We start from the raw sequence: 17,679 nt of genomic DNA, 5'->3' as shown, positions 1-17,679 counted from the left end.
GATTATCACAGACCTTAACACCCTGCTCTGCAGGATGGAGGTCACCGTGGCCATCTGTCTGTAGTGGGCCTCGGGGCCCCACCTGGACCCCGCTTCCTGGCATGACAGGTGCCCGCCAGCCACGTCTTGTCGGCTGCGGCCCCAACTGCTGTTTAATCTGGTTCATTCTGTGCGGTGCCTGATCGGGGAGAGTCTGCGTGGATCCGGTTTAAATTGCATGTCAAGTTTTACAAGTCATGTGTTACTGTAAACGAAGCTGCTACGAATTATAGATGTGAAAGGATTGACAAGAAAAGTGAAAAGGGCCGTTGCTCCTGTTTGCGTCAGATAGTCCCTGTGGTTGGCAGGATGGTCTCCTATGGTCAGGGTTTGTGAGAATCTGACCACTCCTGAGAACGTGCAGGCCTTGTGAAGACTCCTCAGGCGCCGGGCAGCCCCGCTGGCCCCATGCCCCCCCACCCCGTCACCACAGCCCTGCGCCCCCGTCACTGCAGCCCTGTGCCCCCCGTCACCGCTGCCCTGCACCCCCCACCCGCCCTGCCACTGCCCCCTTCACACAGGGGAAGCAGGCTCCCTGGATGCAGAGACAGCAGCTCCCTCCAGCTCAGGACGCCGGCACAACGTGGGGTGTGTGGCCAGGGCCCAACTTTGCGCAGAGCATGGGAGCTGAGGCGCCCGGCGCAGGGCAGATGGAGGCCGCCAGCACAGCGCATGCGGGCAATCAGCATCCCCAGTCATTCTCAGAAGACTGCCTTATTTCTAAAAATAAATTAGGTAAAAAAATAGAGTGATTATAAGAGGAAATTATAACTTTGCAGACATTAGGATGTCTGCTTATTTTGTTCCCGGATAATTACAACCCAGTGGGGCCGTGCCTCCCTTGGCAATCTCAACCGTTTTCTCTAAAGCATAGCTTGTTGGTACTGCTTTTACGTGTGACAAGACGTGCTTCTGTCGAAGGAAAATACTTTCCATGGCGGCTGTTGGGTCAGGCCTGCACAGTTTCCCAGTGAGCGGAGTGTGGGCACGCACACACCGGGTGCCCTGGCGCCAAGAACACACGGCTTCCTGCTTTGCCCTCACCGCTTCCAAACATGGTGTTTCCAAAAGACACTGAAATAGGGCTGCATTCAGCAGCAGCGTCGGCAGTCCTGCAAGGCACGGAGGGTCCGCACAGACCACAAGGGGCTGCAGGCACACGTCCCTTTATCGTGCTTTGCAGATGTTGTCTTTTTTTTTTTTTTTTTAAACGAATTGAAGGTTTAGGATTTCCGTGGAGGAAGTCAGTGCAGACGGGCTGGAAACCGCAGCAGGACTGGAATCACAAGTGGAGCCTGAAGATGGGGCTGAATCGCTACAATCCTGTGATCAGACGTGAGGGATGAGGGCTTGCTTCCTGCGGACGAGCAGAGAAAGTGGTTTCCCAGGACAGAATCCAGTCCTGGTGACTGACGGTGCCGTGAAGACCGCTGAAGAGACAACAGAGGATTCAGGATACTACGTACGCTTAGGTGATAAAGCAGCGGCAGGAAGTTCTCCTGGGCGTAAAACGCCATCAAACAGCATCACGTGCGAGAGGAATCGTGAAAGGAAGTCGGTCGATGCGGCGAATTGTTGTCTGACTTGAGGAACCTGCCCCAGCCGCCCCAGCCTCAACAGACTAGAGTATCGTGGACACGTAACTTTTACGTGCACTGGGAAACCAGTCACTGGTGTCAGCGCGCTGTTCTGGGAGCAGGCCCGCAGCCTCCGAGGGGAGCCCGAGCTTGCTCCCGCCTCCAGCAGGAAGAAGAGGCTGTTTCCGAGCCAGGCCAGCAGTCAGTCCTCCCCTGTTGTCTGTAGCAACTTGATGATAACTTTCAACTCATCATTTTTTCCTTGGATATGAGATTCGAAGGCGCCGGAGTATTTCTGCTCTTTAGTTACATACCACAGTGCAAGAGGGACTAGAGAAGACTGGTCGGATGTCCCTCAGTCCTGTGATTTTCCGTTACACAGGCTCCGTCTGCAAACCCTCCCAGCCAGCGCGTGGCAACGCCATGTGCTCATTCTCTCTGTCCCTTGGCTCAGCACGTGGACTGATATCTACTCTAGGGGGATGTTGGGGTGAATAAAAGTGTCCTTTGTAGCAAAGACTATCATTCTAGAAGCAAAAGGATGACGTCGTATTCAGATCTCAGAGAATGCTCCTGCCAACCCTTTCCTGTCTTTCTGTCCCAGTCCTCCGTATGTCTGCTTTTGAAAAAGTGTACAGTTCTTCAACTGGCTTTTCTAACTTAACAACACATCAGTGGGAATCCAGCCAATCAGGAGGGTTTTCCCCCCACCTCCTGAGGGCCCCATGTGCCTTTGTCTCTTCAACCGTGGACACACCACAGGACACACAGCCCTCTGCCTCCAGCGTCATTTTCTAGGGTCCATCCTAAGAGTGGAGTTTTAGGATCAAAAGTTAGATACATTTTTTAAGGCTTTTGACATAGATTGCCAAATTTTTCGGCAGAAAGAGTGTGCCCACTTATAACCCACCCAGCAGTGTGCTTCTGTTCCTCGAGACCAAGAGAGTATTCTCAGTTGTAAAAATCTTTGCTGGCTTGATAGGGTTTTAAATATGTTCTTAGATTACTGATGATATTGAGTATTTTTTATGAGTTTATTCTCCCTTAATATTGGCTCTTTGTCATTTGCCTATCCATGTGATTTTTCTCGTTGTTAATTGTTTGATTTGTGAGTTCTTTTCATATTCAGCTTTCTCTGCCTGACACGTGGCCAGCATTGCTGCAACAGTTATTTCCTTTTCTGTGAGGGATTTTCTTAATCAATGTTTTCTTCAGTTTCTGCCTCTGATGTTGTGTTTGAAAAGACCTTCGCAACCAAGAATATATTTTAAAATACACTACCTTAGATTTTCTTGATAGTTTTACAGTGAATTAGCAATCTGAATAAAAACAAACAGGAGTCCGGTGGGTTGTGGGTCCATGTTTGTGACGTGTTGATGTACGTGTGTACTGTGGTGTCTCGGAGCCCAGCGGGGCCCGCCCCGAAGCGTTTTCTGTTGTGATGTCTCACGGTGTGTGCTGCCCACGCTTGTCGGGGACAGACCGTGTGTGACGGCCGTCATGTGTTCTGTCTCCAGACCAGCTTGGCGCACAGACTCGTGACTCGAGAAGGCTCCGTGGCCCCACTCCCCCTCTACACGTCGCCATCCTTGCCCAACATCACGCTGGGACTGCCCGCCACCGGCCCGTCCGCTGTGAGTAGCCGTCGGTGGGTGTGCGTGCTGCGGGGCGGCTGTCCCAGGCCCTTGGCCTGGGCATCACGGTTGTGCCTCTCCAGGGGGCAGCCGGCCAGCAGGAAGCCGAGAGACTCGCTCTCCCAGCCCTCCAGCAGCGGATCTCCCTCTTCCCCGGCACCCACCTCACTCCCTACCTGAGCACGGCGCCCCTGGAGCGCGACAGCGGGGCTGCGCACAACCCGCTCCTGCAGCACATGGTCCTGCTGGAGCAGCCGCCCACGCAGACACCCCTTGTCACAGGTGAGCACGGGGGGCTCGGGCGGGCCCGCGGGGAGGCCCATCTCCACCCCGGAATTCCTGTCCGTGGCCCCTCCCATGTGAGGGCGTACGGTTTCATCCTCCAAGTCGCACTTGCAAAACGAGGTAGACGGAGTAAAACTAGGCGTCAGGAGCACCTTCTGTGTAAGCTCTCGAGAGGGACGGCTGTTCGCATCTGCGTTTGCCTCTGGAGCCTGTTGAACATGTGAGAAAAGCCCACACTTGACTCTAGGAGACAGTCCATTTCTATTAGCGGTGAGAATTTTAAATGTGCCCTAAGGAATGGCTATATTTAGGGGAAAATGTGAAATTCGTCGGAGATTTGCCTGGCAACAGCCCTGTTCGCATCAGGGGTGACGGCTGTGTGGAGTTGCAGCAGGTGTCCTGCTGCACGGATGTCCTTCACGTCTGCATCCTCCCCGGCTTCGTGCGTGGCTTCCCAGAAATGTGATGATTTGTTCAGAATTAGAATTGAAAATAACCTCAGAGCCGCCCCCTTTCACACTCCCTGATACTTGGGTGGAAAACACAGGTGCTGAGCGGGTCACAGGGTCCTGACCTGTGGCCACACGGGGCTGGTCTGGTCACCTTGTTGAGAGTCATGGGGCTGGTCTGGGCACGAGGGGCCGCGTCCTGCCCTCACGTGTGTCTGCAGATGGCGAGCTCCATCTTCCACCAGCGCTCTTTCGTGTCTGTGTGTCTGTCTGGTTCCCCCGATGCTGGTGTTGGGGTCAGCATCCTCTCCAGAGTTGAGGGGTCTGCAGCGTGTAGAGGGAATGGAAGACTCGTCGCACATCTCCCCAACTTTCAGACAACAGGTCGTGAGCACAGGGGTCTCGAGGGTTTTATCTGAAATTGCACATGCGTCCCTGTCACACTCAATGTCGGGCCTGAGCAGTGAGGGACGCCTGCGTTTCCATCTCGTGTCATTTAGTAACACGTCAGCAACACCTGACCGTCCTCGCGATCCTGGTCCCCTGCTCATCTCATCACAGGAATGTATGCTCGTCACCCACCGTTAAAGAGCATTCCCAATGCCACACCCCGCAGCTTCCCGGGAAGTGGTCTTTCCTGACGAGACCTCACCTCTCCAGTAAATTTGCTGAACTTGACCCCTTGTGGTTGACCACGTTGCTGCTTCTGTCCTCTGTGTGCGGTTCGTGGCCCTGTCTGCGACGGCAGCTGCCCACGGCCCGCCTGTGGCGGTGAGGCTGGGGCACGACTGTCCAGGCCCCGGCTGGCCCCCCTCACCCTGCCCCCAAATCCACAGGCCCCGTCCCAGTTCCCGGGCACCCCGTCTGGAGGTGCTGGAGGCAGGGCCGTGGCCAAGAACACAGGCTCCTTCGTCTCCACTTCATCCCGGCTCAGTGACCTTGGAAGGTCTTCCTGTGTGTCATGGGTCAGTTTCCCCATATATGAAGTGGGGATAACACAAGTAATCTGCCCTTTGAGTTTTATGAGGACTCAATGAGGTGTGTATTCGTGCAGGAGGGCATCTGGTGCTGTGCCCCCGTTAGATGTTAGTTGTGGTTGTGGTGGTTACTTTCAGGTTTAGAACTTTAAACCTTCAACCCTGATGTCTCCCTCACCTCCCCCAGGCCACCCCGTCGGTCTGTCCCCATTCTCGTGGCCCCTTCCTCACCCCCTCCCTGGGAACAGGGCCCTGATTTGGGTCTCGGCGGGAGCACCGCCCCACACAGAGCCGTCCTGTGCAGGAGCACTGGCCCCACGTGGCCACTGAAGTTGAAAATGAAAGTTAAGACCCAAGACTGAAGTAAACACTCGGTTTCTCAGTCCCCCGTGGGGCTTCGTGGGTGCCCGTGTGGCTGGCGGCTGTTGAGCCATGTGAATGTGGACAGTCTGTGTCCACACAGAAGGGCCTGTTGGGCGGTGCTGGCCAGGAGCGAAGGCGGGGCGCTCAGCGGGCCCGGGCGCAGGCTGCCTTTTCCCTGTGCGGCGCCTCTTCCCTGCGCGGCTCGCACTGTGCGGGTTCTCTCTTCACCAACCAGGGCCGCCCTTCTCCCTACCTGGCCCAGCTCCCACACCGGCTCGGCCCCAGTCCCCGTCTCCGCTCCCGTCAGGCGTGGCCTTCCTCCCGTGAGCTCTGCCCACGTCTGACGAAGCCCCTGCCTCAGCACGGCCCCGTGATGCTCGCCTCCTGCTCAGCTCCCCTCCTGGAGAGCAGACACTGCACTTCCACAGCGTGGCCAGCCGGCTCCCCGCACCCACACAGGCTTGGTGTGCAGAAGGCCTGCAGCAAGCAGCTCTGGGGGCACAGCGAGGGGAAGTTGGGGTTTCCGAGGCTCCTCAGCCAGCGAGCCTGCGTCTCCGTGAGTGCTTGTGGCTAGTCACGACAGACAGACAGACAGAAGGTCCGAGCTAGAACAGCTCATCACATAAACGCGGGCAGCAGAGCCCTGGGGGAGAAGAGGCTGGCCCGGGTCTAGAGCAGTGACAAGGTGCCGGTCTTAGGGCCGCATCCCTCCTTCCCTGTGGCAGTCGCCTCCTTGCTTTCTGCTGCCCCAGCAAGGCACTCAACAGGCAGGAGCCATTCACTCGAATCTTCTCCTGAGAAGAGCAGCGTCCCCGATACACTCCCGGAGATCCGGCCTCTAACTACCCAAGGCAGGGGGCGGAGATGGAACCACCATTTTGCGGAGGAAACCCCGCACTGCGTGCTCTCCTGGCCAGATAGCCTGCCAGTGTGGTGCTTGAGTGGCCGGGGCCAGAACTCTCAGCCTAGCATCTCCTCCATGCCAGGCCCCGGGGAGACGGACCCCGAGGTCCCTGAGAGCTGTGTGGTTGGGGCTGGGTGCTCAGGGTGGGTATCAGGAAAGGAAGGCTTCCTGGAGAAGTGGTGGTGCTGAGACGTTGGGTGGGAGTCTCAGGGGAGCAGGGGGAGAAAGGCCAGTGGAGGGAACAGGTGTTGCACCTGGAGGAAATGTGGCATCTTTCTAGTCTTCTGGTCACTCGCAGGGCCTGCCCCAGCCTGGTAAGGGGGGTGCACAGGCAGCCTTTGCCCACAGTTGTACTTCTGAGCGTGGGGGCTCTGCCGGCCTCTGCAGCAGGGATTACATGCTCCCGTTTGCTCCTCATTTGTCCTGAAAACCTGAGTCCCAGGAGGGGCTTGAGCACGACTGGCATGGGGCTCCTGCACCTGAGACCTAACCAGCGATCCCCGGCCCTATCCAGGCCCCTAGAAGCTCCAGCAAAGCCGACGGGTCCAGGCAGATCCCTGCCACACACCGTTTTTCTTGCAGTGCTCAGGCTATGCTCGAGTGCAGCCAGAATTGAGAAACCACTAGTTAGACCCCAGTCTTGCCTGGCTTACTGTCTTTTAAAGGGTTTTAAAGAGTTTCATTGTGGTGTGTAGGGCAGTGGAACGCATCGAATGGATTTCTAAGGACCCAGGCCGCATGATTTGCTCATTCAGTGCAAATTCATCTGCTTAACCAGAACCCCATTGTGCAAAGGCCAGCGCTTCAGAACTGGGTCCAGAACATCAGGCCAGCCTGACTCTTCATCTCTGCCTCTTCTGCCCCCATATCTGGTGGGGCGTGTCGGCAGACTCACCAGCTCGTGCTGTGTACAGCACACCTTGAACCTGGATGACGGGCTAAATGCCAGGAGTTACCATTGGCCTTATGACTTGGGGACCGCTGGCCCACCCCCAGTCCCGCTGGAAGGAGCAAAGGTCTGTCACACTGGTTGGGTCCTCTCTCAGTACTGGGGTCGGGTATTGTCCGTCTGCTGGACCACAGACAGACCTCTACCAGTGCCGTGGGCCCGAAGAACGGAGCCTTAGGTCAGCCTCCCAGCTGGCCAGGTGCTCAGGGAAAGAGGCTCCAGGCAGCCCGGCCTCCCTGCCCCGAGCAGGGTCCAGGAGCCGCAGGTCAGGCTCTGCCCCTGCCCCTGCGTCCGGCGGGCCACAGCTGGGTCACCTAGGACAGAATTTGATCTCAATGTAGTGTGGTTTTATGCTTAAACGTCTTTTATAATATGTACTAAAAGCCAAATAATGGTCTGTCATCAGAAACCCTTGCTAATGCCCTGAAGGGCCAGCTGGAAGTCACCTGGCCAGTCAGGTTGGACGTTCAGTTTTCTGAACTGCAGCCAGTCCCCGAGGGGGACAACCCCAGGGTTTTACGCCCCAGGAGGCCCATAGTGAAATCCAGAGTGGGTGGGTGGGCCAGAACAGGCTCCTCCCCCCATCTGCCCGTGTCCCCACGGGGGCGGTGGCCTGTGTCCTCAGCACCACCCCACGTGATGGCAGCTCCTCTGCTTGTGGGGAGCCTCTCCCATAGGGAGGGCAGCAAGCACCGCGACGCCAGGCTCACATGCACGTGGGCCCTCGGAGCAGCTTCTTCCTGCGCCGTGATCAAGCCTGGAAGCTCAGTCTCTGCGGAATCGGGTTCCTTCCCTGGAGCCCAGAGAAGCTTCTCTGCACAACACGGGGCCGGCACGGCTCTGCTGCTCCCTCCCGTGCTCGCCCTTCCTTCCGGTGCCCACGGAGGCCTGAGGAGCATGTGCTCAGGAAGCCGTGCGTCAGCTCCTCGTGTCCGAGGGGCCTTCTTGGGCCTGCGTCCCCTCTGACCCCGTCGTGCAGCGGCGCGTGGCGGACTTCGCAGGTAGATCCTCACGCACCTCGGTCATGCTTTTATTTTCTAACGTTTTTAGAAAACTTGATAGGGAATGAGTCGATCTTCTGTGTTACTAACTTTGATTTAGTAGCCATGCAGATAATGAAATTCAAGGTAACCTCTTTGCAGGAAACAGTGGGCTGGACAGAAGGTGATGGCAGGTTAGGGGACAGCGGTGACGGACTCCTCGAAAAACTAGTGAGGGACAGTTTTGTGAGGGTCGGGTCTTTTCTCTGTGCTCTTTCTGTCTTCGTACAAAATTTTTAGGCAGGAGTGCCCGCCTGTCAGGGACGCCTCAGGTGGCTCCAAAAGCCATGCTCTCGGGGAGCCTGGCCGCTCCTGTGCTCGGGCACATGCAGTCCCACCCAGGCAGACACCTGTGACCCGAGTCGTCCTCAGCCTGAGCCTGTGTCCATCCACTTGAGGCTGCCAGGGCAGCAGGCAGTCCAATAGCAGGGTAAGGGTTTACTAGTAAAACGGTAAACTGCCTAAACCCCCAGTTTGCAAAAGTGAAAACACAGACGTATGAAAAGCTTACAGGAGGAAAAGTGTTTGGCATCCTGAGTCCCCTGAAGAGGTTGTATTAAAGTAAGAGTCCAGTGCAGGTTAAACCAGGCTTGTCGTCAGTCGGGTTGTTAAGCGCTCAGTGCAGGCGCGGGTCAGCGAAGCGGCCGTGTGCAGCTGGCGGGCAGGCGGACCCTGCGGAGAAATGTGTGGCTCCTGGCGGTCCGCATCAGGGTTTGTACAAGCGTTAGTGTCCCCTTTGTGCATAAAGTCACCGCCTGAAGACACCCTCAAAAATTTGATCCCAAGGACATTTTAGTCCCCCACAGCTTAGTTTCTGGGTCACTTGGGGAAGACCCATCTCCACAGCCTTCTGGAACATGCCAGGCCACCAGGACCTCTGCCGCCGTTCTCAGCATGACACGAGCCGTTCCGGCTGCCTGCGGTGCTGCTCAGACCAAAACAAGCGTTTCCAGGGCCTGGGGCTCTCTGAGGCGTGTCGTGGGGCCACTCGTGGGCAGGGCAACCACGCTGGAGCCTGTCTGTCACTCAGAATGCCCGCTTACGCAGCAGCCTGGGTGTTGGGACAGCCACCTCTAGGCGGCGTCCTCTGCTCCCCGAAGCCCACGCTCACAGCTCACGGCTCACAGCGGCGTGTACCTGGGACTCTGGGTGGAGCGGGTGGGGGATGGGGCAGCTCCCGGGGGTCCCTCCTCTTTGCTCTGCTGTCTCTCGTCCATGTTACCTTTAGACTGGTGTCTTTCAGGCCTGGGAGCGCTGCCCCTGCACGCGCAGCCTCTGGTGGGTACGGACCGCGTGTCCCCGTCCATGCACAAGCTGCGGCAGCACCGCCCGCTGGGGCGCACCCAGTCGGCCCCACTGCCCCAGAACGCGCCGGCCCTGCAGCACCTGGTGATCCAGCAGCAGCACCAGCAGTTCCTGGAGAAGCACAAGCAGCACTTCCAGCAGCAGCTGCACATGAACAAGGTGGGTCTGCGGGCACGGTGCCTTCCTCTGCAGCCTGGCTGCCCAGTGGTGGCGCTGTCTGACCTCAAGAGAGGCCAGGACACGGGAGGGAAACCGTGGAGGCCAGGCTTCGGCACGTGTGGCAGGACGGGGAACGCTGCGTGCAGCAGGAACGCAGGACGCCGGGCCGGGGTTCAGCGCCCGCGTCTCCGTGCCAGCAAGCCTAAGTACAGAGGAGCACGTGCTGTGTCACCGCGTGCTGTGTCCCACCCGGTCAGCCCATTCTCCTGAGTTCCTGGAGGATGCTTCTCTTCCGTGAGCAAACCCCCAGCAGGGAGCCCCCCACCTTTACACTGACACGGAGCCCCAAGGGCGCCTTCTGCAAGTCCCTCTGCCCCTGCGTGTGCCTGCCCGATGAGATCTCCTGCTCAGAAGGGTTAGTGCCCAGGACAGCCCACAGAGGTGTGCGCACCTGTGCGGTCCCGAAAGTCCCTCACAAAGCTGCTTTTGAGCAGGAAATAGCAGTGGGGTTACGAGTTGCTGTGCTGGTGATTAAAATCGGAAAACAGGCCACATTCTCTGGAGATGGCGGCTTGTGGCAGCCCAGCTCTAGCCTAGGGTGCCCTCCAGGCCAGGCCGAGGCCCCCATGGGAGATGGGCTGCCCACCACAGCCCGGAGCCTCCGGGGCCCCCAGGCTCTCCCAGGCAGACGGTGCAGAACCATGTCGGGAACGGTGGGGCCGCCCCGCCCTCATCTGGACCACAAAGGCACTTGCTTCCTGTGGGCAAGATGGGGCCTGTCCCTCTGTTCACTCCCAGTGTCAAAGGCACTTCACATCCATCGTCCTAGCGCGGCTGGGGCTTCCTAATTTTATCGTGTCATTCTCTGACTGATAGGGTGGGAGGTTTCAGGAAGACAGAAAACAGCTATTCATTCCTGGTATATTCTTGAAAAGAATGATTTAGAAACTGGGTAATCTCCCTGGATTCTGTTACATGATTGATTACGAGATGAAACGACACTTGATTGAAATGTTTGTACAGTGTTCTCCTGGGATCTCGGGGAGTTGACAGTGTTATCTCGTGCTGTCTGCCCCCCCCGCGCATCTCCCTTGCATCGGGGCACGGCGTCCCTAACAGGTTCCTTGCCCGATGGGGCGGGCGTCCAGCTCCTGGCAGCTCTGAGGCTGCCCAGTAGGCTGGGACGCCAGCCTACTCCGGGTGCGCTGGGATTGCAGCCATTTCCCGCACGCTCTGCGGCTTGTTCGAGCATGGCCGCTTCGCTGACATCCCGTTAGGGAGAGCAGCCCTGCACGGCCGCTTCGGTTTTCCCAAGGTCCCTGGCCGGGCAAACAGTACCATGGGGCTGAGGAGCCTCCGTGAGCGGAAGGATGGACGCCGGAGCCAGCTGTGCTCACTGGTTGTGGCACCCACAGGAGCGACTGCGTGCTGGCAGTGGTTGTTAGTGCCGGAGCCTTACGTGCAGTGGTGTTTAATAAAGGTTTGCCAGGCGAAGGAACTTTCTGGAGAATGGGTGCCCCCAGTGGGTGGGTGGAGCTTACAGCTCTGGAAGAGGCATGGGCACCTGCAAGCCCTGCCAGCCACCGTGTGCCCTCGGGCGGGTCTGGATCGGGTGGCTGGGAAGTGTGCAGCAGCACACATGCGTTCTTCTTCCTGTTGGAAGAGTGCGCTTGCGGGCGTCCACACCCCTGCAGGACCGGGGCTTTGCTGCAGGTGCAGTTCCCGCCCCGGCTGCTGAGCACCACGCGGTGCTTGAGTCCTGTGGCGCCCACAGTCGGGCTGTGAACCTGAGAGCTTGGGCTTCTGTGTTTGGGTGCTCTAACTAGCAGCACGTCCAGTGACCCCTCAGTATTGGCCTGAACTGCAGTCTGGCCTTTGGGACCTGAATTTGTTCTCACTTAATCAGTAAAAGGGGCTCCTAAGGTCAAAGGGCGTTGGAGAACAACGAGCTGGTTTCTTGGGTGGGTTTGCAGATGCGTTTGCCCACGGGAGCCTCACCCCCGAAGCCAGCTCTGCGGTGCAGCGAGCCCACAGCCCGGCTGGGGGACGCAGAACTGCATTTTGAAGGCAGCGAGAGCCTCTGCCTGTGGCCGCGGCCCAAGGAGGCTGAGGGCACAGCCACCTGCGTCACTGCCGAGCCAAGAGCCCCTGTGGCAGAGCGCGCTCGGCATCACGGGGAGGCCGCTACCACGTCCCTCCCTGACTCCGTCTGTGCCGCGGCCTGCAAGCTGAGGGATGGGCACTGAGCTCCAGGGAGATGGGAGCAGCTCAGGTGTCCCTGCTCCTGCCCGGAGCTCCCAGAACAGCGGGTCCAGCACGTTCCAGCCTCTGGGAATCCTACACGGAGCCGGGCTGGCTCTCATGGAATCCCAGAGCATCCTAAGTCCTCTAGAGGGACCTGGAGGTCACTGTTCAGGCACCCTCATTTTCCCAGGAAGCTGGGAAGGCCAGAGAGGGAGCTTGGGACTCTCACCCTGGGAGCAGGCAGGTCCTGTTCCTGCTCCGCCGTGCTCCCCTGCCTCGGGGCTTTCACCATCTTGCACTGCCCTCCTAGGGCCGCGGCCATGGAGCCAAGGCCTTGTGTCTAGGTGAGGGCACGTGGGGCTTCCATGCTCTCCCTGAAACTTTTGTGGTGTTCTAAAATTTAAAAGAAAATGCTGGAAGAAACTAGGGAGGGGGGGCACTACTCTGTCCCCTGTGTACACTTTCCCACAGCCATTCTCCCCTCTCCTCTGTGACAACTTCTCAATTTTGTCACCGCCCAGTGTCCTCCGGGGAGGCCCCAGCCTGTGTCCTCCTGGCTGACCCTCCTCCTCCGTCTTCTCCCCTGTCGTCCACCCGAAGAAGGCCCGGGGCTCTGCGTCCACGTTAGAGCTGGGTTTCCCGCAAGGGCCTCAGAATGGGCCCTGGGCCCCTCGGGAGCAGGCACAGCCCCTGGTGACCTTTATGAAGGGTCCCCTCAGGTGGCTGCCATACCCTGCTCCCCCACGCCTGCCCCCGCCTCCCCCACACACATGCCCCCCGGGCCGTCTCCGCGGGCCCTGTGCAGGGGCTTCCCTGGGCCGTCTCAGAGGACCCTGCGCAAGGGCTTCCCCGGGGCAGTCCCCTCAGACCCTGTGTGAGGACTTCCCTGGGCAGGGGCTGGTTGCACATGGCCCCCTCCTCTGAGCCTGCAGGTGCCCGGCCGCTCCCATCCTCCGCAGGGCAGCACAGACCGGCCCCGTCGTCCTCCCCTCAGCCTTGTCCTGCGTGACACCGCTGTCCTAGTTCTCCGGCCTTGCCTCCATTTTCCTTGCTTTGTGTGGTTCCCCGCCTTTCGCCCTTGAATCACTGGCTCCGTGAGCCTTGCCTGGAGCTGCCGTGCCCACAGCTGGGGCTTTTCACCCCCATTGTGCTTCCCGGAGACTGTCCTCTCAGGCCCTGACGTGTCTCCAGAATCCCACTCAGATCCCCCTTCTCTCACGGACGTCAGCCTCACAGGTCCACCTGGCGCTCGGATGTCACTCTCTGGGCTGGGCTTTGAGCCTGGATCAGAGTCCTGGCTGCCTCCTGCTCATCGTCCATGTCTGCTGGGGCTACCGCTGCCCGCACGCAGCCCTCTGCTGGGGCTACCGCTGCCCGCACGCAGCCCTCTGCTGGGCTTCTGCCCCCACCTGGCTGAGCCCCCAAAGCATCCCATCCCTGTGGTGCTCCCTGCCCCTCGCCTCCATCCTCAGTCTGACCTTGGGGGGAGCCAGGGAGCTCTTGACCTCGCCAGCCCCGAAGCCCAGGCTTGAACTGCAGTGTGCTGATGGCCACTCGCGGCCCAGCACCCTCTGTGGCATAGACAGGGCCGTCCCTGTCCCCGTGACTGTTAGGACGTCACAGTCTGGGGCCCAGGGCAGTTTGACCGGCCACAAGGCTCAACACAGGCCTTGCGGGCTCCAGGTGTGCTGGAACGAGATGAGCTTAACAAGTAAAATATAATTACAGATCTCAAAACTGTCAGGATTTTTTAAAACACTTCGGTAAACTAGCATGGTTAGCAGATACTTATTGGAAATAAAGTCGTAGCTTATATGCCGTCTTCTGGCTTCTCTCTGGCTGGCTGGCATCCTTCTGCTGAAATCGCACTGACCCCGTGTCCTCCCTCCCCGTGCTGGGTCACAGTTCCTGACGGGAGGCTGCCATAGGGTTGGGTATGAAGAAAGTGGCCGTGGCTCCCGTGGCTTGCCTTTCACAGTTATGCTTTCCTTGAAAATATTTATTATAAGCAGTTCAAGGGTTAATCATATAAAATAAATCCTTTGCCAGTCTAAACTCCATTTTTTTACAGCAAGGTGAAGTGGGTGCCCCGGAGGTTGCATACTCAGCCAACTTTTGGTGTGTCACTGTCCCCCGGGCTGGGCCCTGCGACAAGTGGACAGAACGCTAACGCTTGCACAGCGGTGGCCAGCAAGTCCATCCCCCATCACTCAGACATGCTACGTCCTGGTGTGGGCGACAAAGCAGGCAGTTCCGTGAGGACCTTTAACATACAAATGGGCAAGGACTACAAAATGTTAGGTTTCCCTGAAAACCTCTTTCCTTCTGGAAACAGAACGTGGTGGAGAGGCTCTTTCTCCATGATAGTGCTGCCCCTCAGAGACCTAAACCGGGGCTTTGGAGAGCTTCACGTTCCATCAAAGCCACGGAGCCGCTCCTCCGGGTGCAGGCCCGGCTCGACACCTGTGCCCTTCATCGTGCGTCTCTCTATGCTTGGCGCACACGTGCGTCCCAGATGCGCCGCAGGTGTGGTTCTGTCTCCTTCCTGGGCCGGGGCGGATGGCGCCTGCGCCCAGGTTTGGGCCTTAGCTCAGGATTAGCAACATCCCCGGGGGTCATCTGTCCCTTTGCTCTGAGATATGGAGCCTGTGCCACCCTTTACCGTCCCATCATCTCCGTCGCCCTCATCCCTTTCCTCTGCCTTGTAGATTATCCCCAAACAGAACGAGCCGGCCCGGCAGCCCGAGAGCCACCCCGAGGAGACCGAGGAGGAGCTTCGCGAGCACCAGGCCCTTCTGGAGGAGCCCTACCTGGACCGGCTGTCAGGACAGAAGGAGGCGCATGCACTGGCCGGAGTGCAGGTGAAGCAGGAGCCCATCGAGAGTGACGATGAGGAGGCGGAGCCCCCGCGGGACGTTGAGTCTGGCCAGCGCCAGCCCACGGAGCAGGAGCTGCTCTTCAGACAGGTGACCATGCTGGCCAGGGCTAGGCAAGGTGGGAGAGGACGGACAGGGCAGGACTGGGGGGACGGGATAGGCCCTCAGAGTCCCACATCCCCCAAGGGGCAGCGCCCTGTAGCTGGCAGTCAGTGGACACTGAAGGGCCCCCCCATTCCTGCCTGGCTGGGTCTTTGCCCATCCTTCCCTGGGTGTTGTGGGATGTGGCTGTGGTTTGAAATCTATTTTACACTAGCGATACCTGGAGATACTGGCCCTCTGTCCACTGTGGCCATCTGTGCATCTGTATTCCAGCCAAACACCAGCCCCAAAGTCCCAAGAGATTACTTTCTTTCAGATATAAAAACTGTACATTAACATAAATCCAAGTGTTAGTACGATCAGCATAATCATTAAAGGTAGGAGGAGGGAGATTGATTTCTTAATTGATTAAAAAGGCAGGCAGGGCCTTTGGGGGCAGCAGTGACCAACTTTATAGATCTAAAAAACAGTGACACGCATACCTAGTCTCAGGCACTGACACATATTAACCAAACTCACAAGAAACTGATGAATAAATCTGATGACTGATTTATCAATTTATAGTGAAAAGTAAAACTGCCATGTCTGCAAAACACTAGGCCAGCCAGCGAGTCGGAGTCCCTGGGGAAGCTGCTTGTTCTCAACCAGCGGAACCCAAGAGCCAGGGGTGCCCAGGACACAGAAGCTGGCCGTGCCCTTCAACAGCAGAGCTGTGTCTGGAGCGGGGTGGCTCCTGCGCTCTGAAGTGAGGTGCTGCAGGCAGGCAGCCTTCATCGTGCTTTTCTGAGCCTGGCTGGCCGTCCTACGAGGCTGCCCGAGATGGGGCTTTGCTCAGTGGCGATGGGAGGGCCTTGCGGTTATACCTGGAATTCGATGCATCTTGGGGATGCTTACAGGAAATTGGAAAGGCCTTACATAAATGTTTAGGGCTGGTGTCTCGTCGATGATGAAGTCATCGGCATTTATTTAGGAAAAAAGCTTTCTTGTGCTCTAAACCCAAGACAATGATTAGAGACACTTATTTTATGTATTCTTTGAAGAATAATGAGCAGAGCTCCCTAGTGGGAACTTGGCGGTCCCTGGAGTAACTTGCAGATGTAAGTGTAAGACAGGGCAGCCGATGTTTTAGAAACCGTGCGTCAGGGAGAGGTGCTTTTGGGTGGTGTTCGGTGTCCGTGGCAATGGGTGTGAGCCCAGTGGTCGGGGGTTCTGTCAGCAGAAGCATGGGAAGGCAGCTTCGGGCAGCTGGCCCCATTCTCTCCCTCTCTGCTCCTTCCCGACTCCGCTTTCTGAAGGCAGGAAAAGCGGGTAGCTGGGCAGAGGCTCTCTTCCCCTCCGACAGCCGTATGGCTGCTGTGCTGCTGCTTCTCATGCAGGGGCCGCGGTTGTGGGCCTTGTGGTCTTGCAAAAGGACAAGATTTGTTCACAGAAACAAAGGCCGGGCTCGTGGAGGAGCTCTGCCTTTCCTGGCGCCGCGGCCTGTCGCCCGCAGCGCCTTTACCATTCCAGGGACGCCCTCCCTGCAGGCCTGGCCCCTGCCTCCTCAGGGACGCTCTGGGCAGGCAGGTTGTCCCCTCTGGCTCCCCTCTGCCCCTCCCGGGGACGTGTGCCCCACCCAGCGCTTCCCTCTCCACCATGGTCCCGGGTCTGACTCCTGGCTCCTGCCCATCCCGCAGCCCCTTCTGGAGTCCCCTGTGTCTGTCCACTGGCTCACGTCCAGGGCAGAGAAGAGCTGTGCGAGCTCGTGATGTGCCTGCTGGGCACAGTCACAAGAGGCTGTCCCTGCTCCGAGCACTGACCTGCCTGTTCACACCTGAGCTCCCTTAGTTTCTAAACTGCTCGTTTTTGGTCGCTGTGCTATTGTGCTCTTCCCAAAGCCCGCTCTTCTCAGAAACACAATTTTTGTGAAAAAGAGTATTTCATGAAAGCGTATGTTCACTGAGTTCCCCTCCTCTCACCCCGGTTATTTTCGCTGAACGGTGGCTGACACTCTGGGGATTATCCATCTGGGTCCCCACCTCCTCAGAGAGGCGCACCTGCCCCCTCGCCATCCCGACACCGGCCAGCTGGGCCCGGGCATCTGGGACCTGAACAAGACATTTCTTCTTGGCTTCGTCTAGAGTCTTTCTGCCCTTGAGTGGGGTGTGGGGTGTGGGGTGGGGCAAGGCCAGGGAGCAAACCGTGGCAGCGAATGAAGAGTCAGCGTTTCCAGTCTGCAATGTGCTCCTCACTCATGTTCCTGGCATGCAGATCGTGTCTTCTCAGTCTAAAGCAAGACAGCAGCAGACTGGCCCAGGAGGGCTGCCTGTAGGCGGGGGCCTCCGTGGGCAGCAGGCAGCCTGTCCCGGGCCAGGTGCCGTGTGCCAGTGAACCGGTGAGCGGGCAGATGGTTTGCAGGAAGAGATCTTGTAGCCGTTCAGCCAGGGCAGTGGGAGGTTTCCTGGAAGGAGCGAACACCCGTGTCCCCTCCCCCCAGCAAGCCCTGCTCCTGGAGCAGCAGCGGATCCACCAGCTGAGGAACTACCAGGCATCCATGGAGGCCGCCGGCATCCCCGTGTCCTTTGGCGGCCACCGGCCTCTGTCCCGGGCACAGTCTTCCCCGGCATCTGCCACCTTCCCCATGTCTGTGCAGGAGCCCCCCACCAAACCGAGGTTCACCACAGGTATGTGCACGGGGGGCGTGGGGTCGGGGCAGCCCCGGTGGACTGGCCGGCCAGCGCCTGCGGGTGAGGCCCGCTTTGGGGCCGTCCTGTCCAGAGGGTGAGGGGTGCATGGG

The 17,679-nt window shown here is 58.4% G+C and overlaps 1 protein-coding gene across 6 annotated transcripts in view; it reads left to right on the top strand.

The window, feature by feature from the left end:
* HDAC4 (histone deacetylase 4) overlaps positions 1 to 17,679 on the top strand; it is a 301,426-nt gene that overhangs the window by 233,676 nt on the left and 50,071 nt on the right. For all 6 annotated transcript variants that reach the window (XM_044380446.3, XM_044380448.3, XM_048213944.2 and 3 more), the window contains 5 exons: positions 3,134 to 3,250; positions 3,334 to 3,532; positions 9,461 to 9,681; positions 14,634 to 14,891; positions 17,380 to 17,566. In XM_044380446.3, the coding sequence (XP_044236381.2) occupies positions 3,134 to 3,250; positions 3,334 to 3,532; positions 9,461 to 9,681; positions 14,634 to 14,891; positions 17,380 to 17,566 (982 nt within the window). The remainder of the gene's footprint in view (positions 1 to 3,133; positions 3,251 to 3,333; positions 3,533 to 9,460; positions 9,682 to 14,633; positions 14,892 to 17,379; positions 17,567 to 17,679) is intronic.

This window comes from Ursus arctos, unplaced genomic scaffold (genome assembly GCF_023065955.2).
Source record: "Ursus arctos isolate Adak ecotype North America unplaced genomic scaffold, UrsArc2.0 scaffold_1, whole genome shotgun sequence".
Lineage (NCBI taxonomy): Eukaryota > Metazoa > Chordata > Mammalia > Carnivora > Ursidae > Ursus > Ursus arctos.
The sequence above is the reverse complement of the archived record's forward strand: the minus strand, read 5'-3'. Positions and strand labels throughout refer to the sequence as shown.